At 45.7% G+C, this 23,907-nt stretch overlaps 2 protein-coding genes across 2 annotated transcripts in view; one reads left to right on the forward strand and one right to left on the reverse strand.

Annotated features, from left to right (window-relative positions):
* Positions 1-532: 532 nt before the first annotated feature.
* LOC120050054 (ETS domain-containing protein Elk-3-like) lies at positions 533-9,816 on the forward strand. Its single transcript, XM_038996677.1, has 5 exons — positions 533-776; positions 3,558-3,766; positions 5,971-6,744; positions 7,717-7,839; positions 8,864-9,816. Exons 2-5 carry the CDS (start codon positions 3,560-3,562, stop codon positions 8,957-8,959), a joined length of 1,200 nt encoding a protein of 399 aa, XP_038852605.1. The 5' UTR covers positions 533-776; positions 3,558-3,559; the 3' UTR covers positions 8,960-9,816.
* Positions 9,817-10,095: 279 nt separating this feature from the next.
* The window catches only part of LOC120050053 (cyclin-dependent kinase 17), a 44,388-nt gene continuing 30,576 nt past the window's right edge, over positions 10,096-23,907 (reverse strand). Inside the window, exons 2-16 of the mRNA XM_038996676.1 lie at positions 19,095-19,251; positions 18,060-18,224; positions 16,351-16,484; positions 14,488-14,613; positions 14,199-14,255; positions 13,970-14,084; positions 13,668-13,762; positions 13,446-13,508; positions 13,100-13,344; positions 12,659-12,756; positions 12,332-12,437; positions 12,085-12,127; positions 11,807-11,897; positions 11,627-11,704; positions 10,096-11,401 (exon numbers count right to left, since the gene is read on the reverse strand). Coding sequence (XP_038852604.1) covers positions 11,364-11,401; positions 11,627-11,704; positions 11,807-11,897; positions 12,085-12,127; positions 12,332-12,437; positions 12,659-12,756; positions 13,100-13,344; positions 13,446-13,508; positions 13,668-13,762; positions 13,970-14,084; positions 14,199-14,255; positions 14,488-14,613; positions 16,351-16,484; positions 18,060-18,224; positions 19,095-19,221 — 1,581 coding nt within the window. The 5' untranslated portion in view covers positions 19,222-19,251 and the 3' untranslated portion in view covers positions 10,096-11,363. The remainder of the gene's footprint in view (positions 11,402-11,626; positions 11,705-11,806; positions 11,898-12,084; positions 12,128-12,331; positions 12,438-12,658; positions 12,757-13,099; positions 13,345-13,445; positions 13,509-13,667; positions 13,763-13,969; positions 14,085-14,198; positions 14,256-14,487; positions 14,614-16,350; positions 16,485-18,059; positions 18,225-19,094; positions 19,252-23,907) is intronic.

Consider the following 23,907-nt stretch of genomic DNA (forward strand, 5'->3'; position numbering starts at 1 on the left):
ATTGCCACACAACAACACTCATGCACACCAACATAATCACATCACCTTATTCCACTAAGGCCAGGATTCAATCCAATCCGTGTAAGATCCACGGTATAGTGCGCGTGACATTTAATGGTCATTTCCGATTGAACCGACAGCTCCAGCATTTACCATGAACTTTTTTGGAAAATGCCTTTAAAAGCGCTGTGAATGGAATCTTGGACTGAAACATCCCGTTTTTACCTCAAGTGAAGCCTGTGAGAATGAAAGTGTGTACCCACGTTTGTCTGTGTGTGGTGCGGCTGATGGAGAATTTTAAGAATAGCCTACTTTTTTAAATTGAATGTAACAACTAGCCCAATGCCTTTCCATAATTAGATGTCAAGGAGATTTCACACACACACAGAGAGAGAGAGCACTCAGGCTGTATGTGCGTGTGGAGGAAGGAACACAAACGCCTCCAGGTGCTTGCCAAGAAGGTGACGTCAGTTGGGCCCGCAAGTAGTCAGAATTACAATATTACTGTGTGTGCGCGCGCAAGCGGTCGCAGAGAGGAGGAAAAGCGTGTTTACACAGACTGCCGAGAGTCTGGGGAATAATGCGCAAGAGGAAGTGAGCCGGCTCTATGTCTGCGCGCTCCGACTTCCTGCTCTGAAGAAGGAGAAAAAAACCTCCGGATCCGCTTACAGTCTCGAGCGCCGCAGCCCAGACGGCATCAGCATGGAAAACCAGCGCATTATACGGAATTCTCTTTAAAAACATATACGGAAGGAAAGTAGACGTCTAACACCAGGGTATGTGGAGGCATGCTTCTCTATGATATTCACTTTATTAAACCAGGATAGTCACTGAGTTTGAGTGATGATGACTTAGAAGTAAACTCTGTACCAGAAAATATAGTTTGGAAATATGATATAACTCGGTCATCACAATGAACTTGAAATTTAGGGGACGATAGTCGATAGATGCTGGTAGTATATCCCCGATTTGTTACGCTATCTTGGCACACATGTATACATTTTCGTAAAAAGTATGTGTTTCCTTCTATTCATAAAAGTACGCTATTAAAAAGTTACATTTATTTTCGTTTTGATGTTTGCTAACATTGGGCTACTCCGTTATTCACACATTGGATGTCACTCAAATCGCTCGGGTCTGTCATGGTGCTCAAGTCTGGTTTTCTCGCGCAATTTCTTGTTTATTGTGATGCATTTGGCAACTCAAAGTAGCTGTTGGTGTGGAAATGCTCATGGCCCTTTAAAAACTATAGTAGACTTTCTGGTTTGTCTGGACTCAACAGACTAATTGCCATGCGCTTCCGGATTGAAACTGGCAGCAGACAACATCTTGAAAATGAGTCATGGGGCTAACAAAGAACCGTTTGAGTGTTCCAGGCTCTCCAACACCGATGATTCTGCACAGACCCGAGCCCGGCGTTCCACCCGTGATAACCCATACTTTTTTGAGACTTTAGAACGTCTATATGCGGCGTTTGGTACGATACAGCGACCAGAGGCATTATATAGCCTATGATGTTTTGTGATATCACTGGTGGTTGAACAGTACGTGCTAGCGACAGGAGCGCGTAGTATCGTTGTTCGATACTGGAGAAGCCTGTCCAGAGGACCAGCTGTATGATTTATGTCTCTGTGTCATAACACTGTTATAAGATACTAGAAACTCCCCATCAACAAAATAAATCATCCCTACCAGAAGCTACAAGTAGTGTGTGTGTGTGTGTGTGTGTGTGTGTGTGTGTGTGTGTGTGTGTGTGTGTGTGTGTGTGTGTGTGTGTGTGTGTGTGTGTGTGTGTGTGTGTGTGTGTGTGTGTGTGCGTGCGTGCGTGCGTGCGTGCGTGCGTGCGTGCGTGCGTGCGTGCGTGCGTGCGTGTACCTACTTGTCCAGGAGGAGAGACACTGTGCTGTGGGCCTATCATCCCATACAGTACAAATAAATAACAAGGACATATTCAATGCTGCAATAAAACATATGTAAATCTATGGTAACAGTATTTTTAGTTGCACCAATCCAGTGTTTATCAGGCAATGCAGAGTTGCATGTTTCCTTACTATTGCTAAGGATATCCCCAAATGAACAGATCCTGCTGTTTTGTCTCTGAGCTTGGCTAGTTAACCCTTGTCACTATGGAACATCAAAGACTAAATCCATCATGCATCATGCCACAGCATGTCCTGGGGGAGACCCAGAGTACATACATGTATGCAATGCATTCTCCATATGTTGTTGTGGAATAGGAAATGGGTGGTGTGTGTTGCCGTACCAGAGCGAGGCGAGGAGGAAACCCGTCCATTTGTCCCAACTGTGAGGTCCCTGTGTTTCCGATGGTTCCCGGTGACAGGAATTCCTACCTTTGAGTTGGGACTGGTCTTTCCCTGGGAAGACGCCCTGTAGCAGAATGAGAGGAAGTCCTCATTTAGACAGCTTTATGGTCTCCCATCACACACACACACACACACACACACACACACACACACACACACACACACACACACACACACACACACACACACACACACACACACACACACACACAGGAGACCTCCTCAGGAAACGGAGCCAGAGGGGGTATTCACCTTTTTCCTCTCCTGGATGGTCTCTGGAGGAGGAAGGAAAGCAGGATACTCTGTTCAGTTTTTTCAAACAGACAAGGGGAATGTGTGTGTGTGTGTGTATGGGTGTGTGAGAGAGTTAGAGGGAGAGAGAGAGAGGTGCACAGAAAGTTGTCTGTGTGGAGTGTGAGACAGACGGACAGTGAAGTCAAGGTAAATAGTGTCGTTGGGCTGTGGCCTGTCTTCGCAGAGGGGCACTGACCACATCCTCTCGTCACCACGGAAACATCCTTAGCTCCACCCATCTGGCCATAGTTGGCAGCACCAAGTCCCTGATCTCTGACACAATCACACACACTTGAACTCTTTATTTTGACCTATAATGAAACATAATTACTACTAAGAAGCACACAGTCACAAAGCACAGCGTATGAGTGAGTGAGTGCAAGTGACCGAGTGTGCATGCGTGTTAGTGGAGTGGCATAGAGTTTGAGTGGACAAGCTTCTCTGACTTGTCTGATGTACTAAAGCTGCCAGGCAGCCCCTCATTCACAAAGAGCTGCTGAGTTGACCCGTCTTCTTATCATTTAGGCAGCCAGCCAAGCTCTCCAGCGAGTGAAAGTTTTACACAGCCACTGGTGTGTCTCATTACATATGCAGTAATGGCTTTTATTCCCCACTTCAACATATTGTAATATGAGATGTATGATGTCGCTGGCTGGCACTTGGCCCCATAGGCATACATATGTTTATAGACAGTACATTGGTTGGCACCGGATCTGGCACATGATGCCAGGAGTAGCATAATACTGTGACTCCAGTGTCTGCTGTAGTGATGATCTAAATGTGTTGTTGGTGTGTTTTCTGTCTTTATGGGTAGGATTTTTATGGTGCAGGAAACGCCTTCTAGGTTCGGGGCGGAACATGGCGGAGGCTTTTGTACTTGTTGTACTTGGAGTACAACTGACGATGATGGCCTCTCTCTCTTTCTCCCTCTCTCTCCAGTCATGGAGAGTGCCATCACGTTGTGGCAGTTCCTGCTGCAGCTGTTATTGGACCAGAGCCACAAGCACCTGATCTGCTGGACGTCTAACGACGGGGAGTTTAAACTGCTCAAGTCAGAAGAGGTGGCCAAGCTGTGGGGCCTGAGGAAGAACAAGACCAACATGAACTATGACAAGCTGAGCCGCGCCCTGCGTTACTACTATGACAAGGTACAACTCCCATAGATTACGTTGGCACTACACAAACACCAAACACACGCCTGCTGGTACGGACGACAAGGTACACCAACATTGTATAAACCCTTCACAAACATACAGTGAGTTGAGAAATCATGTAGCTAAACAAAATGAAGAAACTATACTATGGAACTAAGATAAATTGTATAAAGAATGATAGTAAAAAGCTCAGGAGTACTTTAATGAAATTTGATGCAAAAAAGCAAACTCGGCTTCATCTTTCATTAAGGCAGATAGCTTGTTCATCACAAAACCCTTTGATATTGCCAACCACTTTTAATATTTGTTGTTGTTGACAAGATTAGCAAACTTAGGTATGACATGCAAACACCAAATGCTGAGTCTTCCTATTCATGCATAATGGGCCAAATAATGAAAGACAAGAACTGTAGTTTTGAGTTCCACAAAGTGGGTATGGAAGGGTGAAAAATGGTTGCTATCTATAAATAAGGACAAACCAACCGGTAGAGACAACCTGGATGGTAAATTGCTGAGGTTGGTAGCGGAATACATTGTGACTCGTTTGCCACATCTTCAATTTAAGCCTAGAAGACTGTGTGCCCTCAGACATTGAGGGGGGCAAAGGTCATTCCGCTACCCAAGAATAGCAGAGCACCCTTTAATGGTTCAAACAGCCGACCAATCAGCTTGTTACAAGTGCTTAGCAAACATTTGGAAAAACATTTGATCAAATATAAAGTTATTTTACAGAAAACCAATTAACAACAGACTTTCAGCATGCTTATACTGATGGACACTCAACATGCTTGGCATTGACACAAATTACTGATGGTTGGCTGAAAGTAATTGATAGGAAGAAGATTGGGGGAGCTGTTTTGTTAGACTTCAGTGCAGCTTTTAATGTCATTGATCATAACCTATTGCTGAAAAAATGTAGGTGTTATTTGTATCCTCTGCCTTATTATGGATTGAGAGTTACCTATCTAATAGAACAGAGGGTTTTTGTTAATGGAAGCCTCTCTCATGCAAATTCAGTTGAGTGTGGTATACCACAGGGCAACCAGCTAAGGCCATTATTGTTTTCTATTTTTACAAATGACCTTCCACTGACCTTGACTAAAGCCTGTGTGTCTATGTACGCTGACGATTCAACAGCATACACGTCGGCTACAACAGTCAAATAAATAACTGAAACACTTAACATTGAGCTCCAGTCAGTTTTAGAAAGAGTAACTAGCAATAGGCTGTTGCTAAATATCTCAAAAACGAAAAGCATAATTTCTCGGGACAAATCACTTGCTCAACCTCATTTAGTTATTTTATTGCGTAATGTGGCCATTGAGCAAGTTGAAGGGACTAAACTGCTCTGTGTAACCCTAGATAGCAAGCTGTCATGGTCAAAACATATAGACTCAATGGTTGCTAAAATGGGAAGAGGTCTGTCCATGATAGGGCGTTGCTCTGCCTTCTCAGTCGACCAGACGTGTCCTACAGGCCCTAGTTTTGTCGCAACTGGACTACTGCCCAGCTGTGTGGTCATGAGCGGCAAAGAAGGACATAGGTCAATTGCAGTTGGTCAAGGCAGCATGTATTCACACTTGGATGTACACGGATGGAAAGTTGAGGAGAGATTGACTGCGTCACTATTGGTCTTTATGCGAGGTATTGATATGTTGAAGGTACTGAACTGTCTGTTCAAGCAGACAGTTCAGTACAACAAGACATGCAACCAGAGGTCTCTTCACAGTCCCCAGGTCCAGAACAGAGGCTGGGAAACGCACAGTATTAAATAGAGCCATGACTAGATGGAACTCTCTGCCACCACAGGTAACTCAAACTAGCAATAAACACATAAAAAAAAACATATAAATAACACCTGCACAAAGGGGACTGTGACAAGACACAGCCATTTTATATAGATATATATTTTATTGTGATTTGTATTATGTTTTAGACCTAGATATTGTGTGTATATACTGATAATGTTCTGTACTATGTATTATGTCATGTGGACCCCAGGAAGAGTAGCTGATGCATTTGCAGCGGCTAATGGGGATCCTAATAAATACCAAATATCTCTACACAGCATGAACATGTCTGTACCAATTCTACAGGTCAAACCACCATATAACATCACGGCATGCATGTTAACATTACACTGTTATTACTGTATAATATATGATGCTTAAACTCCTACTTCCCTCTTCCTCCTCCAGAACATCATCAAGAAGGTGATTGGCCAGAAGTTTGTGTACAAATTTGTGTCCTTCCCGGAGATCCTGAAGATGGACCCCGCGGCGGTGGAGATGGGGGTGCGGGTGTGTGATGAGGCTGGTGGGGCCCTGTCAGAGGGGGAGGGGGATGAGGAGGGGGTGAGGGGTGGCCCCCCAGGGAGGAACGAGTACCTCCACTCAGGCCTCTACTCCTCCTTTACCGTCAGCTCCCTCCAGCATCCCCAGGACCTCCTCCGCCCCCCTGATTTACTCCGTCCAATCAAGGTGGAGCCTCGACATGATCACCATGACGACAGTGGCACGGTGATTCGCTTTGTTCAGAACCGCAGCCATAAGGGCGTTGCACTGCCGGTGGTGTCTCTGCCGTCATCCCCGCTCCCTTCCTCCAATGAGGGCTACTATTCATCCAAACCTTCCCCAAGGCTAGCCCACTCCTCGTCCTGCTCCTCCTCCCCATCACACAGCCCCACACACACACTCTGGAGGGCACGGAGCCCCGCCCCTGAGACTGACGAATTAGAGCAGAGCGCTCAACCCCTTAACCTATCATCTGGTCACAGAGATCGTGGCCAGGCCACACCCACACCAGAGAAGAGGGGCTTAGCCAATAGCGTCCCGCCAAAAACCAGGAAGCCTAAAGGCCTGGAGATATCCGCACCCTCCCTGCTCCTGACAGCCAATGACATTGGCTCTATCGCCCTCAACAGTCCTGCACTGCCCTCAGGGTCCCTAACACCAGCCTTCTTCACTGCACAGGTCAGTACCACCCTCACTCACAATCTTTTCCCAGGTTAGCCCTGAACACAAAAGCATACACTCGCTCCACCCTCACCCTCTGTGTGCGCGTGCTGATTTATGTGTGTAATGACATTTGGGGAAAATACATGACTTATCCCTGAGTCTCTCTGGAACTGTCTGTCCTTACCCTGAAACAGGCAGGGTAGGGAGAGGAGAGGAGAGGGAGGGAGGGAAGAAAGAGTTATTGAGGAGAGACGGAGAGAGGAAATGAGGGAACGAGTGAAAGAGGTAAGCGGAAAAGAGGGAGTGGGTGGGGAGCGAGACTAGTAACGTGGAGAGAGGGAGGGAGAGAGGTAAGCTGAAGAGAGAGTGAAAAGAAGGGAGGGGAGAAGGAGAGAAGGGAGGGTAGGGAGGTCTGTAAGTGAAGCCATATGTTTCTAAAGCTCTTGAATCGCCGGCGTGAGGTAAGGGCTGTTGTAATACCACGGATAGAGAGATAGATTCTCTCTACCTAAAACCCCTCTTTATTGGGCCACTACAAAACAACACATTAAAATAGCATACATCATTCCTTACCCACATAAACCCCCCCCCTATAAACAGATATATTAAGTCAGGAAGAGAGAGCAATAGGGAGGCAAGATGGAGAGAAATTGATGTCATATGTAACTTCTCAGCTGGAACCTAGTTTTCCAAGTTCTGTGACCTCAAGAGAGTTCCCAAAGTCAGCCTTGAACTCACTCTCCCCCCTCTGTCCCCCCAAAGCAGGGTATGAAGCTCTCTCTACCCTCCTGGTTCCGGTGTTTTACTAAAACAAACAGTGGCAGCACAGCAGGACTGAATAACCACAGGGAGAAATTACATCTCTGTGTTGTGTGTTCATACTCAGCTAGCTCATTTTACAGATCACCAAGAAAAACACCAACAGAACATTGAACAAATTGAAATCTCTCTCACGTTCTCCATAAACTCTTTGTTCTCCCCCTTTAGACTCCCTCAGGTCTCATCCTCACCCCCAGTCCCCTGCTGTCCAGTATCCATTTCTGGAGCAGCCTGAGTCCCGTAGGACCCCTGAGCCCCGCTCACCTGCAGGGCCATGGACCCCTGTTCCAGGTAAGACACACACACACTCTCTCTAAAAGAGAATAGAGAGAGGAGAAAGGAAAGAAAAAGTGACACCACCTGGAGTGAAGACTGATGGAAGGGAGTTGAGGAGAGGGAGGGACAGAGGGGAACGTTGTGGGATGGGTGACAGAAAGGGGGAGGACAGTATAGTATTTATATGCTTGTTCGTACTGAGCCGAGAGGGAAAGGGCTCCACTCTAACTGGTAGACAAAGGAGGGATAGTGAATTCTGACAGTCTGAGTTAGAAGTTTGAGCTACAACTAGGGTTGCAAAATTCCGGGAACGTTCAATAAAATCCCTTGTTTCCCGAAATCCCGGTTGGAGGGTCCCGGAACCAGGAGGGAATAAGCAGTAAATCTGCAATCCTCCATCCAGGACTTCTGGAAAACCAGATTTTATTTGGAAAGTTCCCTGAATTTTGCAACCTTTGCTAAGACAGAAGATTTCCTCCAAACAGCCTCATTTTCTCAACAACAGTCACATGACACTGCCGCTATTTAGTTCTGTGTGTGTGAGCGGTTCGCTGTGATTATACTTAAGTGTGTGTATGTGTGTGATTCACTGTGTGCATGGGTTTCAAAATAAGCTACAGATGTTTCCTTTCTGGTGTAGACGAGGAGTGGGGGGGCTGCTTCCTGCTCGGGAGGGGGGGGGGTGGTCAGGAGCCCCACCCACTCCCATCAGCCCTCTCACAACAGGAAGTGCCTCTCCTCCCATCGTCAGGAGGGATGGGCGTTAAAATACCTCGGCCACCATTTTAGGGAATTCTTAAACCCAGTCAGCGTCTCCAGAGTTACCCAGAGTTTGGGCTGGAGTTCTTTCAAAATAAAGTTATCATTTGTAGTAGTAGTACACATGTATAACACTAGAATAGGGATATAGATTAATGTACTTTACCTCAGTATAATATGGGGGGCATTATTATTATTAATGTGTGGTATTTCCTATCTGACAGTGGATCTCAGCAGTCTTGTCCTTTGTCCATCTGTCTGTCTCTCTGCCTGTCTGTAGTTCCCCACCCTCCTGAATGGGCCCATCCCAGTCCCCCTGTCCAGCCTGGACACCTCCTCCCCCCTACTGCTATCCCACAGCCCACATATGTCCTGATCCTCCTGGAGGACAGTACCATACCCTACTGGACTCTACTACCAACTGGACCAAAACAGGCTTAAATCAGGCCCGACCAGAACAAATATGCCCAGTCCACGCATTTTCAAATCCTGGACCCCGACACAGCAGGACTCGAGGCCAAATGTAGGTTAAGCCAGCAAAAATCAGGACACTGCTGCAAACCTACTGGATCAGCCTTTAACTGCGTCAATATCATTGACTTGAAGATACATTTTCTTTATCTTAGTTGAAACAGATTTTTTGTAAACTTTCTTGTGTTTAGTTTGGATCTCATCCATCTTGAAAACATTTTCTATCCCATATTTATCCACTTCACAATGCCAGAATGCTGTCCCATGCATTGTACCTTGTCAGCCCTTTATCAAATGCCTGGCGTATGGTTATAACGCTTTATAAAAGAGACAGGGCGTGGTTATAAATGTTTGTATCATTGTATAGTGGTTGATATGTTCATTTGAGGCTGTGAACCTGGTTGTATTGTTCTGTCTAAGTGTTTTTCTATGGTTTTGTATTGTATTACACTTTATATGCATTATTACCTTGTACCGGCTGTGCCTTCTCAAATGTAAGACTTATGTAAATGTTTTATTTTCAAGCTTTAAAACGTTTTTTTTTTTATAGACGAAATTCCAGTTCAATATTGAACAGCTTTTGGTTATTTTTTTTTTTTATAAAGGAATTGATACAAATGTATTCTCAATGATTTGCTATTTTTTTGCGGTCTGAGAGTCAAGTAAAAATGTCTTACACACGGTTTTAAATAAACATGAAGCATTGAATGCTATTCAAGAAAACCACAATAAAGACAAGGACAAGTGTATTTATCAAACAGACTAATTTTACTGTGATGGTTATGAGAAATAAATAATTACAGGACAACTGTCAGTGTTCCAGAGAGGTTGAGTTTACACCACAGCAGGAGTTCCATATGTCTGGCGCACACACACACCCTCAGGTAAGCTCAGATCATTTTTAAACTTGAAAAAGTACAGTATTACAATATTAATATACATCACTGTCAGCTGAAAACACACACAGCGGCTTGTTAAGTCTATTTAAAATTTCAATTTGAAATGTGTACAAACGCTGGAAAAAAGAAACTTGAGGTCCAATGCAGACTGAAACAAATATTTTTTTCTCCTTTGAGAGGCGAAGCTTCTGCCCCTTGACATGCCACACTGACACTGTATTCACAAGGAGAGGTCAAAGACCAAAGGTCAAACATAGAAAACAAAAATCTCTTAATAATACTGTCAAATCAAGTCAGCCATTTTAAAACACCAGTCATCCTAGTAGTGCCCTGAAATCATGGTACAACCCCACTCCCATGGCAGCTACAGAGTAGAGAGCCATTCAAAAAACTAGAAACTGCTTACAGGTTATTGATGACGCACAAAAACAACCAGTATTGTAGACCTCCAAAAGGCAAGAAGAGAAAATGTATATCTTGCATACAAGAACTTAAGTCAAGACCATCCTGGGGGAAACGGAGGAGGGGTGGGGACTGATGCGTTCCTGTGGGAGGTCACATCACTTCCTGCGACGCTCCTGTGTTTCTCTCCTCCCTAATCATCGCTTCCATGTTGCCATGACAGAAATGTCCTGGGGAGTCAAACTCGACCTTCTGCTGTGGTCCCATTCGTTGGCTAAGAGGCTCTGAGGGTCGTTGTGCTCTTCCAATGACTGGACCCCATCTCAACCCCATTTTGACTCCTTCCTAAAGCACCGTCTGGCCCCTGAAATGTTCTAGGTCAAGGAGATAGGAGAGGGAGGCTGGGAATTGCTTCGGTTCAGAGGACAGATTTCCAGTTGCGGACCAGACACTCCCAGTCCAGTCCCTCTCTCCCAGTTTGGACTGGTCTGGTCTCATTTCAGTTAAACACCACCATCAGAGGAAGCTTGAGAAAGTACTTGAGGAAAGAAAAATGCTAAAAAGGCATTCAGTCTCTGAACACCATGACATGCAAAACAGCAAAGTTAACAGCTATGATAAACAACATCGAGATCATCAGTGGAATCATAATAACCATAATTCATCATTTACAATAACAATAGTAACCTTAGCGACTTGTCGGTTGTGCATGGTGTCTGAGTTCACATCATCATATACACAAACTGCGTGTTAAATACAGACAGTAGTAGTATAGCAGCAAAATATACCACTCCACCCCCTTCCATATCTTCAAATAAATAAACGTAGTTCATCTCTCCCTCCCCAATCAACTCCAGACTCACTCACTCTATGGGGGTGGGGGGGGTCTGTCCAGGGGTGAGGGGCTCATGCGAGAGGGAGGAGGGGGCTCTGTCCCATTCAGTCTCATCTCAAGCGAGAGTCCGTTACTATAGCAACAGGAAAGAGCTCCACCCAGGAGCAGAAAGTCTAGAAGAGCATGCTCTGTCTTCTGTTCTTGCTGTTGCCTGGAGAGATGGAGTGAATAAAAGAGAGAGAGAGAGAGAGAGAGGAGTGTTCCATGTATGTCATAACAGTTATAAAGCTCCAGGTGAGGTGTGTGTGTGTGTGTGTGTGTGTGTGTGTGTGTGTGTGTGTGTGTGTGTGTGTGTGTGTGTGTGTGTGTGTGTGTGTGTGTGTGTGTGTGTGTGTGTGTGTGTGTGTGTGTGTGTGTGTGTTTGTTTTATACACACCTGACTCTAGGTTTGAGGAGTTCCGATAGCCAGGGTCTCTCTGCAGTTGGATATCCTTCAGAGTGAATATTGATACACCTGAGCGAGAGAGAGATGGAGAGCAGAGAGAGATTTGTAATTATGTGTGAGTATCTCCAGGCCATTCAGAGGACTAGACCATCCCCAGGTTTAGAGACTCACTCTCGTGCAGTGTGTGGACCCGTGCCCCCAGGCTCTTGAAGTAGGCCTGCTTCATAGCTTCATCTGCTGAGGTCCTCTCCTTGGACTCGTACTGGAGAGGAGGGAGACCAACAGTTAACACACTACACTGACAGTAAAGCAACAACAAAACAGAATCAGTAAGGCAGAAGTGACTACTGTGCCCCCTGTTGCTATTTTATCAGTACTGCATGCCAGTGATTCAGAGTATAACTGCGTAGGTTACACAGTGTGTGGAAAATGTAGACAGAGAAACTCACTTTCAGAAACGATAACACCAGTTCAATGCCTTCTGTGTCCAGCCTGAAAAGGAGAGCGAGAATCACAGGGTTTACTGTCAGTCGGTGATGACTGATGGGAACTTCAGAGGAAGGAAGTGAACAGTTGCTTCACTAAAGTTCCACAGGATTTCCTGCCTCCTGCACTGACTAAACGCATTCACACACCCACACAGAAACGTGCGCTCTCAAACACACTCAGGGACGCGCGCGCACACACACACGCTACCTGGGTGCATGGTTGATGAAGGGCTGAGGTTTGTATTTGGGGAAGTTGTAGGATTTGAACTCGTCGACGCCAGAGATCCCTGGCCAGCTGTCCTCTGATGGCGTGCCTGAAGAAATAAGAGAGAGGACAGTCTTTAGATAATGCTCTATCAACGTTTAGTTAACACTCAAATAGTGTCCCCATCAGCAGAAGCATGTCTGAGGACTCTCCTGCTTATTTAGAGAGTTCTGTGGGTGTGTGTTCGTCCCTGTAGCAGACACTAGGTGGCGCTAGGTCAGTGGGTTAGTTAGGCTGTAACATCCAAATCAGGCTGTACTCTGTCCTCACCCAGCAGTCTGAATATGAGGTGGAGCTCGTCCTCTACGGTGGAGCCAGGAAACAGGGGCCGACCTGCAGCCATCTCATAAAATATACACCCCACACCCCTACACACAGAGAGAAAAAAAAAATCACACACACACATCAAAAATAGAGGCTAGGGAGTAGGATGAAGGTGTTAGGATGTATAGCTCTTACTCAAAGTGTATGTGTGTAAAATTCATTGAATGAAGTGGTTGTAGTTCCTAGGGTGTAAGGGCCTTAAATCTGGACCTCGAAGCCAGTTCCATCGCTTTTTTATTTATTTTATTCTTCCCCTCGAATAAGGGACTGATTTAGACCTGGGACACCAGGTGGGTGCAATTAATGATCAGGTAGAAGAGAAAACCAGCAGTACTCCGGACCTCCAGAGTAGGATTTTCTTAGGTTGTTAGGATGTAGTGTTCTTACCACATGTCAATCTGTGTAGAGTACTCGGAGGAGCCTAGCAGGACGTCAGGTGGCCGGTACCACAGAGTCACCACCTCGTTGGAGTACGTTTTAGTGGGGACAGACTTAGCCCGCGCCAGACCAAAGTCAGCCAGTTTGAGTTCCCCTCTCTCATTGATGAGCAGGTTCTGGGGCTTTAGGTCTCTGTGGAGAACCTTCCGCTTGTGGCAGTACGCCAACCCCCGCAAAATCTGGAACAAGAAGATCTAGAACCGCACAAACACATGCAATGTTAACCACTATTATGCAAGGGCTTTTATTTAAAGTGACTTACAGTACAGTACAGTGAGTGCTAGGTCATACTCACCTTGACGTTGTGCATGCTCATGATGTTCCCACAGTCGTCCATGTACTGCTTCAGGTCTTTATCCTGCACCGGAAGTGAGGTCAGCAGTCAGTCAGACAAGACAGGAAGTACATGTACAACAGCCTACTTAGGACTAGAAACTCCTCAGATAATTAGGGCAGATTTTTGACTACAATGGCCAGCATGCAGTGTGAACAGAGTCAGGTAGTAAGTGATTCTCACCAGGTACTCGAAGACCAGCGTCAGACTCTTGTCTGTGTGGACGATGTCATGTAAGGTCACGATGTTGGCATGTTTCAGGTCCTTCAGTAACGACACTGGAGAGAGGGAAAGAGCGGGATGAGGGAGAGAAGGGGTAATATATTGACAAAGAGGAGGAATAATAGTGAATGAGAAAGAGCGAAGAGCAAGAAAAAAACAAAAGACAATGTGGCATTGAAATCAGTAATGGGAGGATGAGGGAGAGGAAGATAAGGGGGGATAAAGTGATAGAGAGGAGGAAAGGCAGAGAGGTATAGACTCACCTTCTCTGATGGCGGTGCAGGGTGCTCCCTCTTCGTGCTCCAGCCTGATCTCCTTTAGCGCCACCAGGTTGTCAGTCAGCTTACTGCGCCCCTTAAACACTGTAGCATAGGTCCCCTATAGAAAAAACTAACTGGTTATGACCGGAGTCAAAACTAAATCACATTCAGGAACCTCTTGTGAAAAACATGTTTTCGGAGTTTATAGGAGTGTTTGTGTGTGTTCTCTGACCTCTCCCAGTTTGTCCAGTTTGATGTAGGTCTCCAGCTTCCCAAAACCAATCTCCGACTGAAAAACAGAAATAAAGAGATCGTCTTCCATGTTGTTTCGGTCTTTTTTTCTGTGTTGAATGACGTTTGTACAGGATACCTTCATTCACTGCACAAGATTACATACAGAGACAGTCTAATTCAACCTCATGCCTGTTGCCATGGAGACAACCAGAAAGGAGGGCGGTACCTGATCGCTGTCGGGCAATAATGTTATATTCCTTCAATCGCTCTCTCACACACACACGTACCAGGGAGGCCCTGCGTGAGAGTCGGCTGAGGGGCTGGTCGAAGGTAGGGCTGCTCAGCTGCAGCTTCTCCAGGTAACCGTCAGGGATACGGATGTCAGCAGGCAGAGACAGACGCTTGTTCAGGTCCTACACACACACACACACATACACACGGGTTAGAGACGTAACATACACATCACATATATCATGAGTCCTATCGAATACGGCGTCTGTCTGTGTGAGACGTGTAGCCATCTCCATGATTACACCCACACACTTTGTCCTAGAAATGACTCTCTCCTCTCCTCCCACTCACCCCAGAAAGAGAGACAGAAGAATAGAGGCGCTTCTAGAAAAATGATCCATACATGAAAACAATCGTTATTGAAGAAGAGAAAGCAAAAAACAAGCATCTTCACACACACTATTGACACACACACCCCCACCCACCATGGATATCACGTAACACACTTGCATACCGCCTGCCATCTCTCACCCATAGAAGTAGATGAAAAGAGAGCATCATGTTCTCTCTATAGATAGTGATATGAATCAGTGTATTGTTACAGCTTACTAACCCCATCAACACACCGCTTCAAAGGGAACAATTGGGCAGAATGATATGTACCCACATGAGTGTTTGTGTGGATCTGGTAAGCTGTAGTAACCGAGATGACGTGTGTGTGAGAGAGAGAGATTATTCAGATGTCTGATGATTCCCATCTAAAGGTCAAGTGCCTCGTGTCTCCGCTCAGACTAATATGATAAACACTTGGCATCAAGGAGAAATAGGTCAATCCCTGTGTGCGCGTGCGTGCAATAACATAATACTGATATATAGGTAAAGTACTGCTTACATTTCTCCAGACTGACCACCAGGTGGCAGAATGTCACCAGGCTGAGGAAACAGCGTTCCTACCAGTGATTCTATAGGAACTCCGTAAACAGAACCAGTGAGACAAGCACTAAATCTATTATCCGTAGAATAGTTATAGTCCATGGGACACCAGGAACTAAGGTCATACTTCACAGCATTCACTCACATAGAAAATAGCAAAAAGAACACAGCTTACACACACAGAAAAAAAGAGTCACGGAGACGAAAGGAAAAACATCCCCAGCCTTAAAGAGTGACTGAACATACGCCGATTGGTACGTGTGTTTTTCTGTTGCTTATAAGAAAAACCGGATTTCAGTATTGGAGGTGTTTGTCTTTCATGAAAAGAAATCTGTAATTAAATAGAATTAAAGTTGTTGCCGTGGATGTTTTAGTTAGGCAATTTTACCTCCTACCAATGTGTTTGGTGCAGTATTTTTCAAGTAAAAAAATGCGCAATGCATTGTCTTATGTAAACAAAGTCGGAGCTGCTGGGCAGGTCTGTCACTGTTTATGTTATTGGATAGAGAGAAATCACCGCAGCTGATCACCCCATGTTAGTGGGCAATTGGACATGGTCAAATTAAAACTCAACCTTCCTTTACCGTTGTGACGCACGGATGAGACTACCTTTATGACCAAAATTATCCTATTTACACTTTGTAGTAAATGTTGACACTAGAACAACTGTTTGATTCATACTAATGCCACATCAGTACATTTTCAAAAGGGATTAGTTGCTTTTTAAAGGCTTTAAATCCCAGGTTCTCGCTGAGCTAAGTGGAGCAGTCTCTCTCTCGGTCTCCATCCCACTCCCTGTCCGAGGTTCCACTCAGGATTGTTGACCAGCTATGTGGCAGGGGATCGTCTGGAATGTCAGCAGTCAGAGGCCAAGCGTGCCACAGATTACTGTCTCATGACACCATTCCATTAGTCAGTCAGTCAGTCTAACTGTTCGTGGCCTGAACCAGCTCCTACTTCCCACCCTGCCAGCTGTGTTTGTGTACCTCCATGGAGATACGCCGCTGCACCCTGTTCCTCAGACACACTCCGGTGGGCGACTGCACCTCGTCTGACGACGTCCCAGACGCCTGGTCACTCTCCCCGTCTGAGCCCATCTTCAGGTTCTCATGGACGATGTCTTTGGAGGAGAGGAAGAGGAGAAAGAGGGAGGAAGAGTTAGAGTTTAGAAGCTGAACTTGCTCAATTTCAACATTTTGCCTGGCAAATGACACTCGCGATGAGATAAACATGGCAAGGACTTGCTATAGCGTGTGTCAAACTGAGTCAGTAGTCTGCTGTTTTAGTAAGAATAGGAGAGAATAAGTTAGACACATTACAGAGAGAAGGAGTGCTTTCTCTCATTCTGTCAACAGTTAGTTTATGGCCTGGTCCCGACCCTACAACCTCTCCTTCTCTCTCAAGTTCCCTTCTTTCATCATCCTGCAGTCCCTCTCTCCTTCTCTCACCCCTTCCCCCTCTCACCCCACAGGCCAAAGATGAAACACTAACCAACTCTGCTTCCTCCAGGGTCATAAAACTAAAACCACTGCCTCTGGTGTAGATCATGGTGCGTAGTGGGGGGGTGGACTAATGAACACACACACTAAACATACATGCATTTACACACACACACACACACACACACACACACACACACACACACACACACACAGTGTTAATGAGTAGCTGTATCTGAGTCTGCTGGTACATATTCTCTCTGTCATCAGTGTCAACACCTCCAGCCCAGCAGCCTGTCATCATATCATCCAGCACACTACTGTCACCCCCCCCCCCCCCCCCCCCTCTCCTTTCTGCTTTTCTCTCTAGCCGTCTATCCTCTGCTCTGCCTACCAAATACCCCTCCTTTCTTTCCAACTCCACTCGCTTTCCTCTCCTTGGCCCTATTTCTCCCTCGCTCTCTCACACTCTGTTGTTTGAGCTAACCAGGCATTTAACATAGTGTGACAGTGTGTTTTAATCTAGTTCCATCTTGTCCCAGATAGACTTGCCTGGTTGTCTGTTCCCCCCCCAAAATCGCCAAACCCATGTAACTCTAACTGGGACAGAGTTCAGTCTGAGTAGAAGCTCTTCGCGAAAACTTATCGGCTAGACCGCAGACCATAATAGTTGGCTCACCCTGGAGACCAGAGAACAGCAAGGAACAGCTATCGTCATGGTGATGGCTCAGCGAACATGCAGGGAAGACGTTTGTCCTCAGACACACACAAATGAATGAATCCCATATGCACACAAACATCAAACTTTTAGACACAAATATACACCCGCACAAACACAGTGTAGAATGAGAAAGGTCGAGTCGTACAAAACACACTTAATTGCGAGGAAGGTTGGAGATCGAGACAGACGAGTCTGGTGTTGTGTGTGATGAAAAGTCACACCATGACCGTGTCAGGACAGAACTCTCAAGGGCTATGACTCACTTCCTGTTTGTCCTCTGTTGCCATCTGCTCTTTCTCAGTCACTTCCTGGTGCACAGGCACGAGCATGCCCGTCTCCACGGCAACTCACCTTGGCAGCTGGGTGGCATGGCCATGAAGGAGAACAGGCTGCTTATAGTGGTGCTGCTAGTGGGTGTGTCATTAGTAAATATGCCTGCATGTTTGAATGAGTGTGTGTGCAAGCATGTGTGCCGTTAGTATATACGTGCTTGTGCATCTCCGAGTCTGTTTGTTTCTCTCTCTGTGTAACTCACCGAGGCGGCTGCCGTTGCTGGGGAAGGTCATGAAGGAACCCAGGCTTCCTCCGATGACACTGTGTGGCCTGCGGAGGGGGGGCTTCTTGAAGGAGCCGGTGTACTGGTGCAGGAACGAGTGCATGCTGTGGGAGGAGGGCGGTCGCCCGTTACGCACGATTGGCTCTGCAAGGAGAAACAATATGTCAATCAATTAGTCGATATGTCAATCAATCAGCCCATCTATCCATCCATCCGATTCATCACGCATTCTACCAATGAATCAATCAGTCATTATAAAACAAGTAGTTCATATACTGTTCAGTCTTCTGTTGAGCAGAATTCAGTAAACAGAGTGCTTCCTTGTTTTATATAAAAACAGTAGAAAATAACCCTTATGCAACCTAAAGTAGGCCAGAGGATTTTAGCTTCATACTTCAACAGCCCAAAATGTCTGTTTGTTTATGTGTGCGTGTTTTCCTTTTCTGTGTGATGTCTTTCCCACAAACAGTGTGGCAGCATCACCTGCCGTCCTCCTGCGTTGTGTTTTTCCCCCGGTACGTGTTTCATCCCACCAGGCTGCTTCTGTTGTTACATAAGGACATAAAGAGCTACTCTCTAGGACACTATCATTCACACTGCTGCTCGCCTTCCCTGTGTGTCAATTTCCCCTCTTTCTCCCTCTCCATGTCTCTCACTCTGTTCTCTCGGTCTCCCTCTGGCCATTGGCACACCATCTCTTTAAACTCTCATTAGCCATCAAATTAAATCACTTCAGATGGCAAGAAAGGATACTGTTGGCTGCCAGCTACATCAAACATTTAAACTGTATCCTCGGGGTGACCAAAGGGCCCTAGTGTGTGTGTCCACTAGCTGGCTGTATCCTTCTCTACTGGCATTCAGCCAAGAGTCACTTCAGAATAGTAACATTATCAGCCTCTTATCACTGGGACTGGCACAGAGCACTGGAGCGTGTGTGCTCTGTTTGTTTACTAATACAATCTCTAATACTCACTCACTCTCACACACACACACAAACACACACACGCTACTGACCATTGTCCTTGTTGCCGCCGTCCTCGATGGTCATCTGCTCGGCCAGTTCAGACAGAGACTCGTCTATGGTGTGGCTGGAGCGCAGCGTCAGAGACAGACGCCGCTTAAACCTCTTCATCTTCTCCATCACACACTCCTCAGGGTTGGCTGGCAGGGCCTGCACAGAGGGCAAAGGTCAGCACTGGACCCACACACACACACACGTTTTAGGTGGCCAGGCGTAAACAAGTAACTTGTAATTGTCTCGCTAGTCACTTCTAGTCCAATGTTGCTCACATAGCGACATGCTAGCTTCCTTATGTTGAGATTGGTACAGTTGGGCTGGAGTAAGTACGTTGTGTTGTTGTGACCATGTTATTATTCCAGTATGGACTGGTATTGTACATGCTACCAACACATGGACACACAGACCGTGAGAAGTCCAATCCTTACGCTGCAAGAGTATGCGTGAGAGGCCGTGACGGGTGTGCTAAAATAGCACCGCTCATAAATAAACTACGCCTCCTTTGAATCTAATATTTATGATGAGTAGAGGAATACTGCAGTCAGCGCACCTCCCCTCAGTACTCAGCTAGGGCCTTCATAAAGCACGCATCAAACATGAATTTAACATCCAAACATGAATACTGCTTTCCTTAATTGCAAGCAAAATGCATTAATACACACACGCTTATACATACATACCCACACAGATGCAAATGCAGAAGCAGACACACACACACACACACATCCATCATTTGTCAAGGCCATCTACTGTGGCTAAAATGACAACACAGAGGTCAACTTCAAATCCACAGTACCAGCTAAATATAGACATAGCAGTCATACGCGCACACACACACACTGACCTCCCCATCAGTGTCCTCAGACTGGCCACACCCTAAGTAACAGCAGTGTTCGTCATGTGGTTGTGTCCTGTGATGTGATTGGTGGGCTGCAGTGACAGATCTAGTCCAGTGGCTGCAGTGATTGGCCGAGGCAGGCTGGCTGGCTGAGTGTGATGGGAGGTGAAAAGGCCAGCAGGCTGGGAGAACTGGCCACATTTCATAGCAACACATACCTGCCTGGTCCAATGGTATGGCTGTGTTGTGTGTGCATCCATCTGTGTAGGATCTACTGTATGTGTGTAAGTGTATCAATTAATTATGTGTTGTGCGGATATGCTAGCGTATGATTTATGTGTGTATGGTAAATATGCATAAATGCATGTAGAATACAGTGTGTGTGTGCATGCATGATGTGTGTATCAGTGTATGGTTTGGGTATCCGTGTGTGTGTTTATGTGTATCAGTATGTGTGTATCAGTGTGTGTGTTTATGTGTATCAGTATGTGTGTGTGTTTATGTGTATCAGTGTGTGTGTGTGTGTGTGTGTATCAGTGTGTGTGTGTGTGTGTGTGTGTGTGTGTGTGTGTGTGTGTGTGCTCACATGCTGACACAGCAGTAAGCCAGGTCATAGGAAACACCTTGTTCTCTCTGCCTCAGGCCAGTTTCCCTGCCCATTGTGTTGCCGCGGTGACTCCCCTCGAGAGTGGGACCCCCCCCTTCTAACCCCCTCACACCATCCCGTACTGGACACAGCGATAACACACTGCCAGCTAGAAGTGAAGGGTGCAGTGTGTGTGTGTGTGTGTGTGTCTCTCACACATGGGATACAGTTATCCACTACATCATGAAAACATCCTAACACAGCACTAACCTCACATCAGACAGACACAAGAAGAAGACCAAGAATATCTAGCTATTCATCTCTCCAGCCATCTACACTATATATACAAAACTATGTAGACACGCCTTCAAGTTAGTGGATTAGGCTATTTGAGGCATACCCGTTGCTGACAGGTGTATAAAATTGAGCACACAGCCATGCAAACTCCATAGACAACATTGGCAGTAGAATGGCCCGTATTGAAGAGCTCAGTGACTTTCAATGTGGCACAGTCATAGGAGGCCACCTTTACAACAAGTCAGTTCATCAAATTTCTGCCCTGCTAGAGATGCCCCGGTCAACTGTAAGTGCTGTTATTGTGAAGCAACAACGGCTCAGCCGCAAAGTGGTAGGCCACACAAGCTCACAGAACGGGACCGCCGAGGTGCTGAAGCGACTGCGAGCCAGGCCTAATCGCTCAACATCAGTGCCCGACCTCACTAATGCTCGTGGCTGAACGGAAGCAAGTCCCTGCAGCAATGTTCCAACATCTAGTGGTAAGCCTTCCCAGAACAGTGGACACTAACAGCAGCAAAACGGGGGAACCCACTCCATATTAACGCCCAGGATTTTGGAATGAGATGTTCGACGAGCAGGTGTCCACATAGTTTTGGTCATGTACTGTACCTTTCTCTTTCACTCCCTCGGAGATCATTAGCTCAACTGCATACACTTGAGACACCAGCTGTCTGTCTAGACACACATCTCGGTCATCCTTAAAATTCCTCTGTCATTCCTGATGGCATGAGCGCATTGCAGGAATCCCTGGAATCATTCAATCAATGACTGTCTGGATCTGTGACTGCAGTTCACCCAACCCCCACCCTGACACCCCCTCCCAAGTGCACATACACTCACCATGTCCAGCCTAAGCTTATAGGCTCAAATTACCTCCAGGCGTACAGGTGCCAGTCAGTAGGGCACGACGTCAAAGAACGATCAGATACAAATATAGTGTAGAACAGACATGCCTCTCTGTCATGAAGAGTGAGGAATCACATCAGTTCTAATGACATTTCTATCTGTGCCCTCAAATATGCCCCAGGCCAACGCATATAGCAGCACCCCCCCTCACCAGTCAACCACTAATCTACCAATGAAAATCGATGAAACACTGTGTGTGTGTGTGTTAGGCGATGAAAGATTAGTCTCCCCCACCTTTCGCCCCCCACATGCCCTAACACCCACCATGTACCTAGCAGGGCGAAGGCAGGGACGCTTTGATGTCAGGTTTAAGTGTGGGTGTGTGTTGCACGGGTATGACCTGGTTCTCTTCTCATCTCGGCTGGAGTTGATCTCATTAAAACAAATGTAGTTAATGGAGGAGTGTGTGTGAGTGAGTGAGTGAGAGAGCAGGCGCATGTGTTTTCTTAGTTTTACTATCGTTGTGGGGACCTGAAGACAAGTGGGGACATTCTGCCAGTCCCCATGAGGAAAAACTCATTTTAGGCTTAGGTTTACAATTAGGGTTACGTTAGGGGTTAAGGATTAGGTGTAGAGTTAAGGTTAGGGAAAATAGGATTTTGGATGGGAATCAACTGTTTGGTCTCCACAAGGATAGTAAAACAAAGGTGTGTTGACGTGTGTGCGGGCATCTGTTTAAGCACAACAAACCTGCTATATATATATATATAGATAGATAAGATAGATAGATAGATAGATAGATACCAGTGTGCCATCACAGCAGCAAGATGTGTGACTTATTGCCACAAAAAAGGGAAACCAGTGAAGAACAAACACCATTGTAAATACAACCCATATTTATGTTTATTTAATTTATTTAATTTAAATGTTCACTGTTTATTTGTATTGTTTATTATCTACTTCACTTGCTTTTGCAATGTAAACATATGATGCCCATGCCAATAAAGCCCTTAAATTGAAAGGGAGGTAAAAAACAGAGAGAGCAGAAGAGCGAGAGAGCAAAACAGAGTGAGCAGGAGGGGAAGAGTGGGTTCAGAGTTCACCAATAGGATTTTAACAGAACATTCTCCATTTATCTTATCAGCCACACTTGTGGTCCACACACACACAGTTTGACAGTATTGAGTGCAGTAATGCCAATAAGGCTATGGATATTAACATGCTCTGTTACCATTCCAACAAATCTATCCTGTGCGGGACACAGGCCTGGTCATGTGGCTGGGGCTGAGTATGCCTGTGTCTTCCCCTCAGGCCATCACTGTCCTTGGGCAGACAGGCTAGGAAAAAGTGGGCAGGCTGTGGAGGATTGGGTTGCTGAGACCAAGGTTGTCTGCTGCTGTGGGGAGTGACACACACACTCCCTTTCCTGCTGCATTTTTAAATGTTTTAATTGAACATTTATTTAACTATTTAACTCAGCTGCATGAGCTGAGCTGGCAAGGAAATATGAGAAGAACTGAGGGCCAAGGAAGCCACAGCTGTCCTCCAATGTGTGTGTGCACATTGGGCAGTCTTTTATATCCAACAATGAAAAAACATATGCTGCTGGTCCCACCTTCAGTAACTGGAGCAGATCCCCCTCTGCCACCCTGCAGCGTAGATATAGAGTTACTAGATTAGCTGTTCCCATTGGACAGGTTCCAGAATCTTGTATCAGCAGCACAGGGAGAAAACGCAACCTCTTTCTCCCTCCCTTTCGCTCACTCCGTCTCATTCTCTAACTCACCCTCTCTCTAGTGGTTGCACTCACTCACACACAGTACACCAGAGATCATCAACTAGATCCAGCCGCAGGCCGATTTCTTCTTGAGCAGATGGTCAGGGGGCCAGAACTACAAATAATTTGTAGACTGCAAATTGACCACAAGAAGCCCAAACAGATATAATATTTTACTAAAATATAATAATTTAAAACCTTGCTTACATTGTATAAGATCACATGCACTGAGTGTACAAAACATTAAGAACACCTTCCTAATATTGAGTTTATATATATATAATACCAACACACCAACTCATTCAAGGGTTTTTCTTTATTTGTACTATTTTCTACATTGTAGAATAATAGTGAAGACATCAAAACTATGAAATAACACATGGAATCATTTAGTAACCAAAAAAAGTGTTAAACAAATGAAAATATATTTCAGATTCTTCAAAGTAGCCACGCTTTGCCTTGATG

The sequence above is a fragment of the Salvelinus namaycush genome, chromosome 6 (assembly GCF_016432855.1).
Source record: "Salvelinus namaycush isolate Seneca chromosome 6, SaNama_1.0, whole genome shotgun sequence".
NCBI classification, from domain to species: Eukaryota; Metazoa; Chordata; class Actinopteri; order Salmoniformes; family Salmonidae; genus Salvelinus; species Salvelinus namaycush.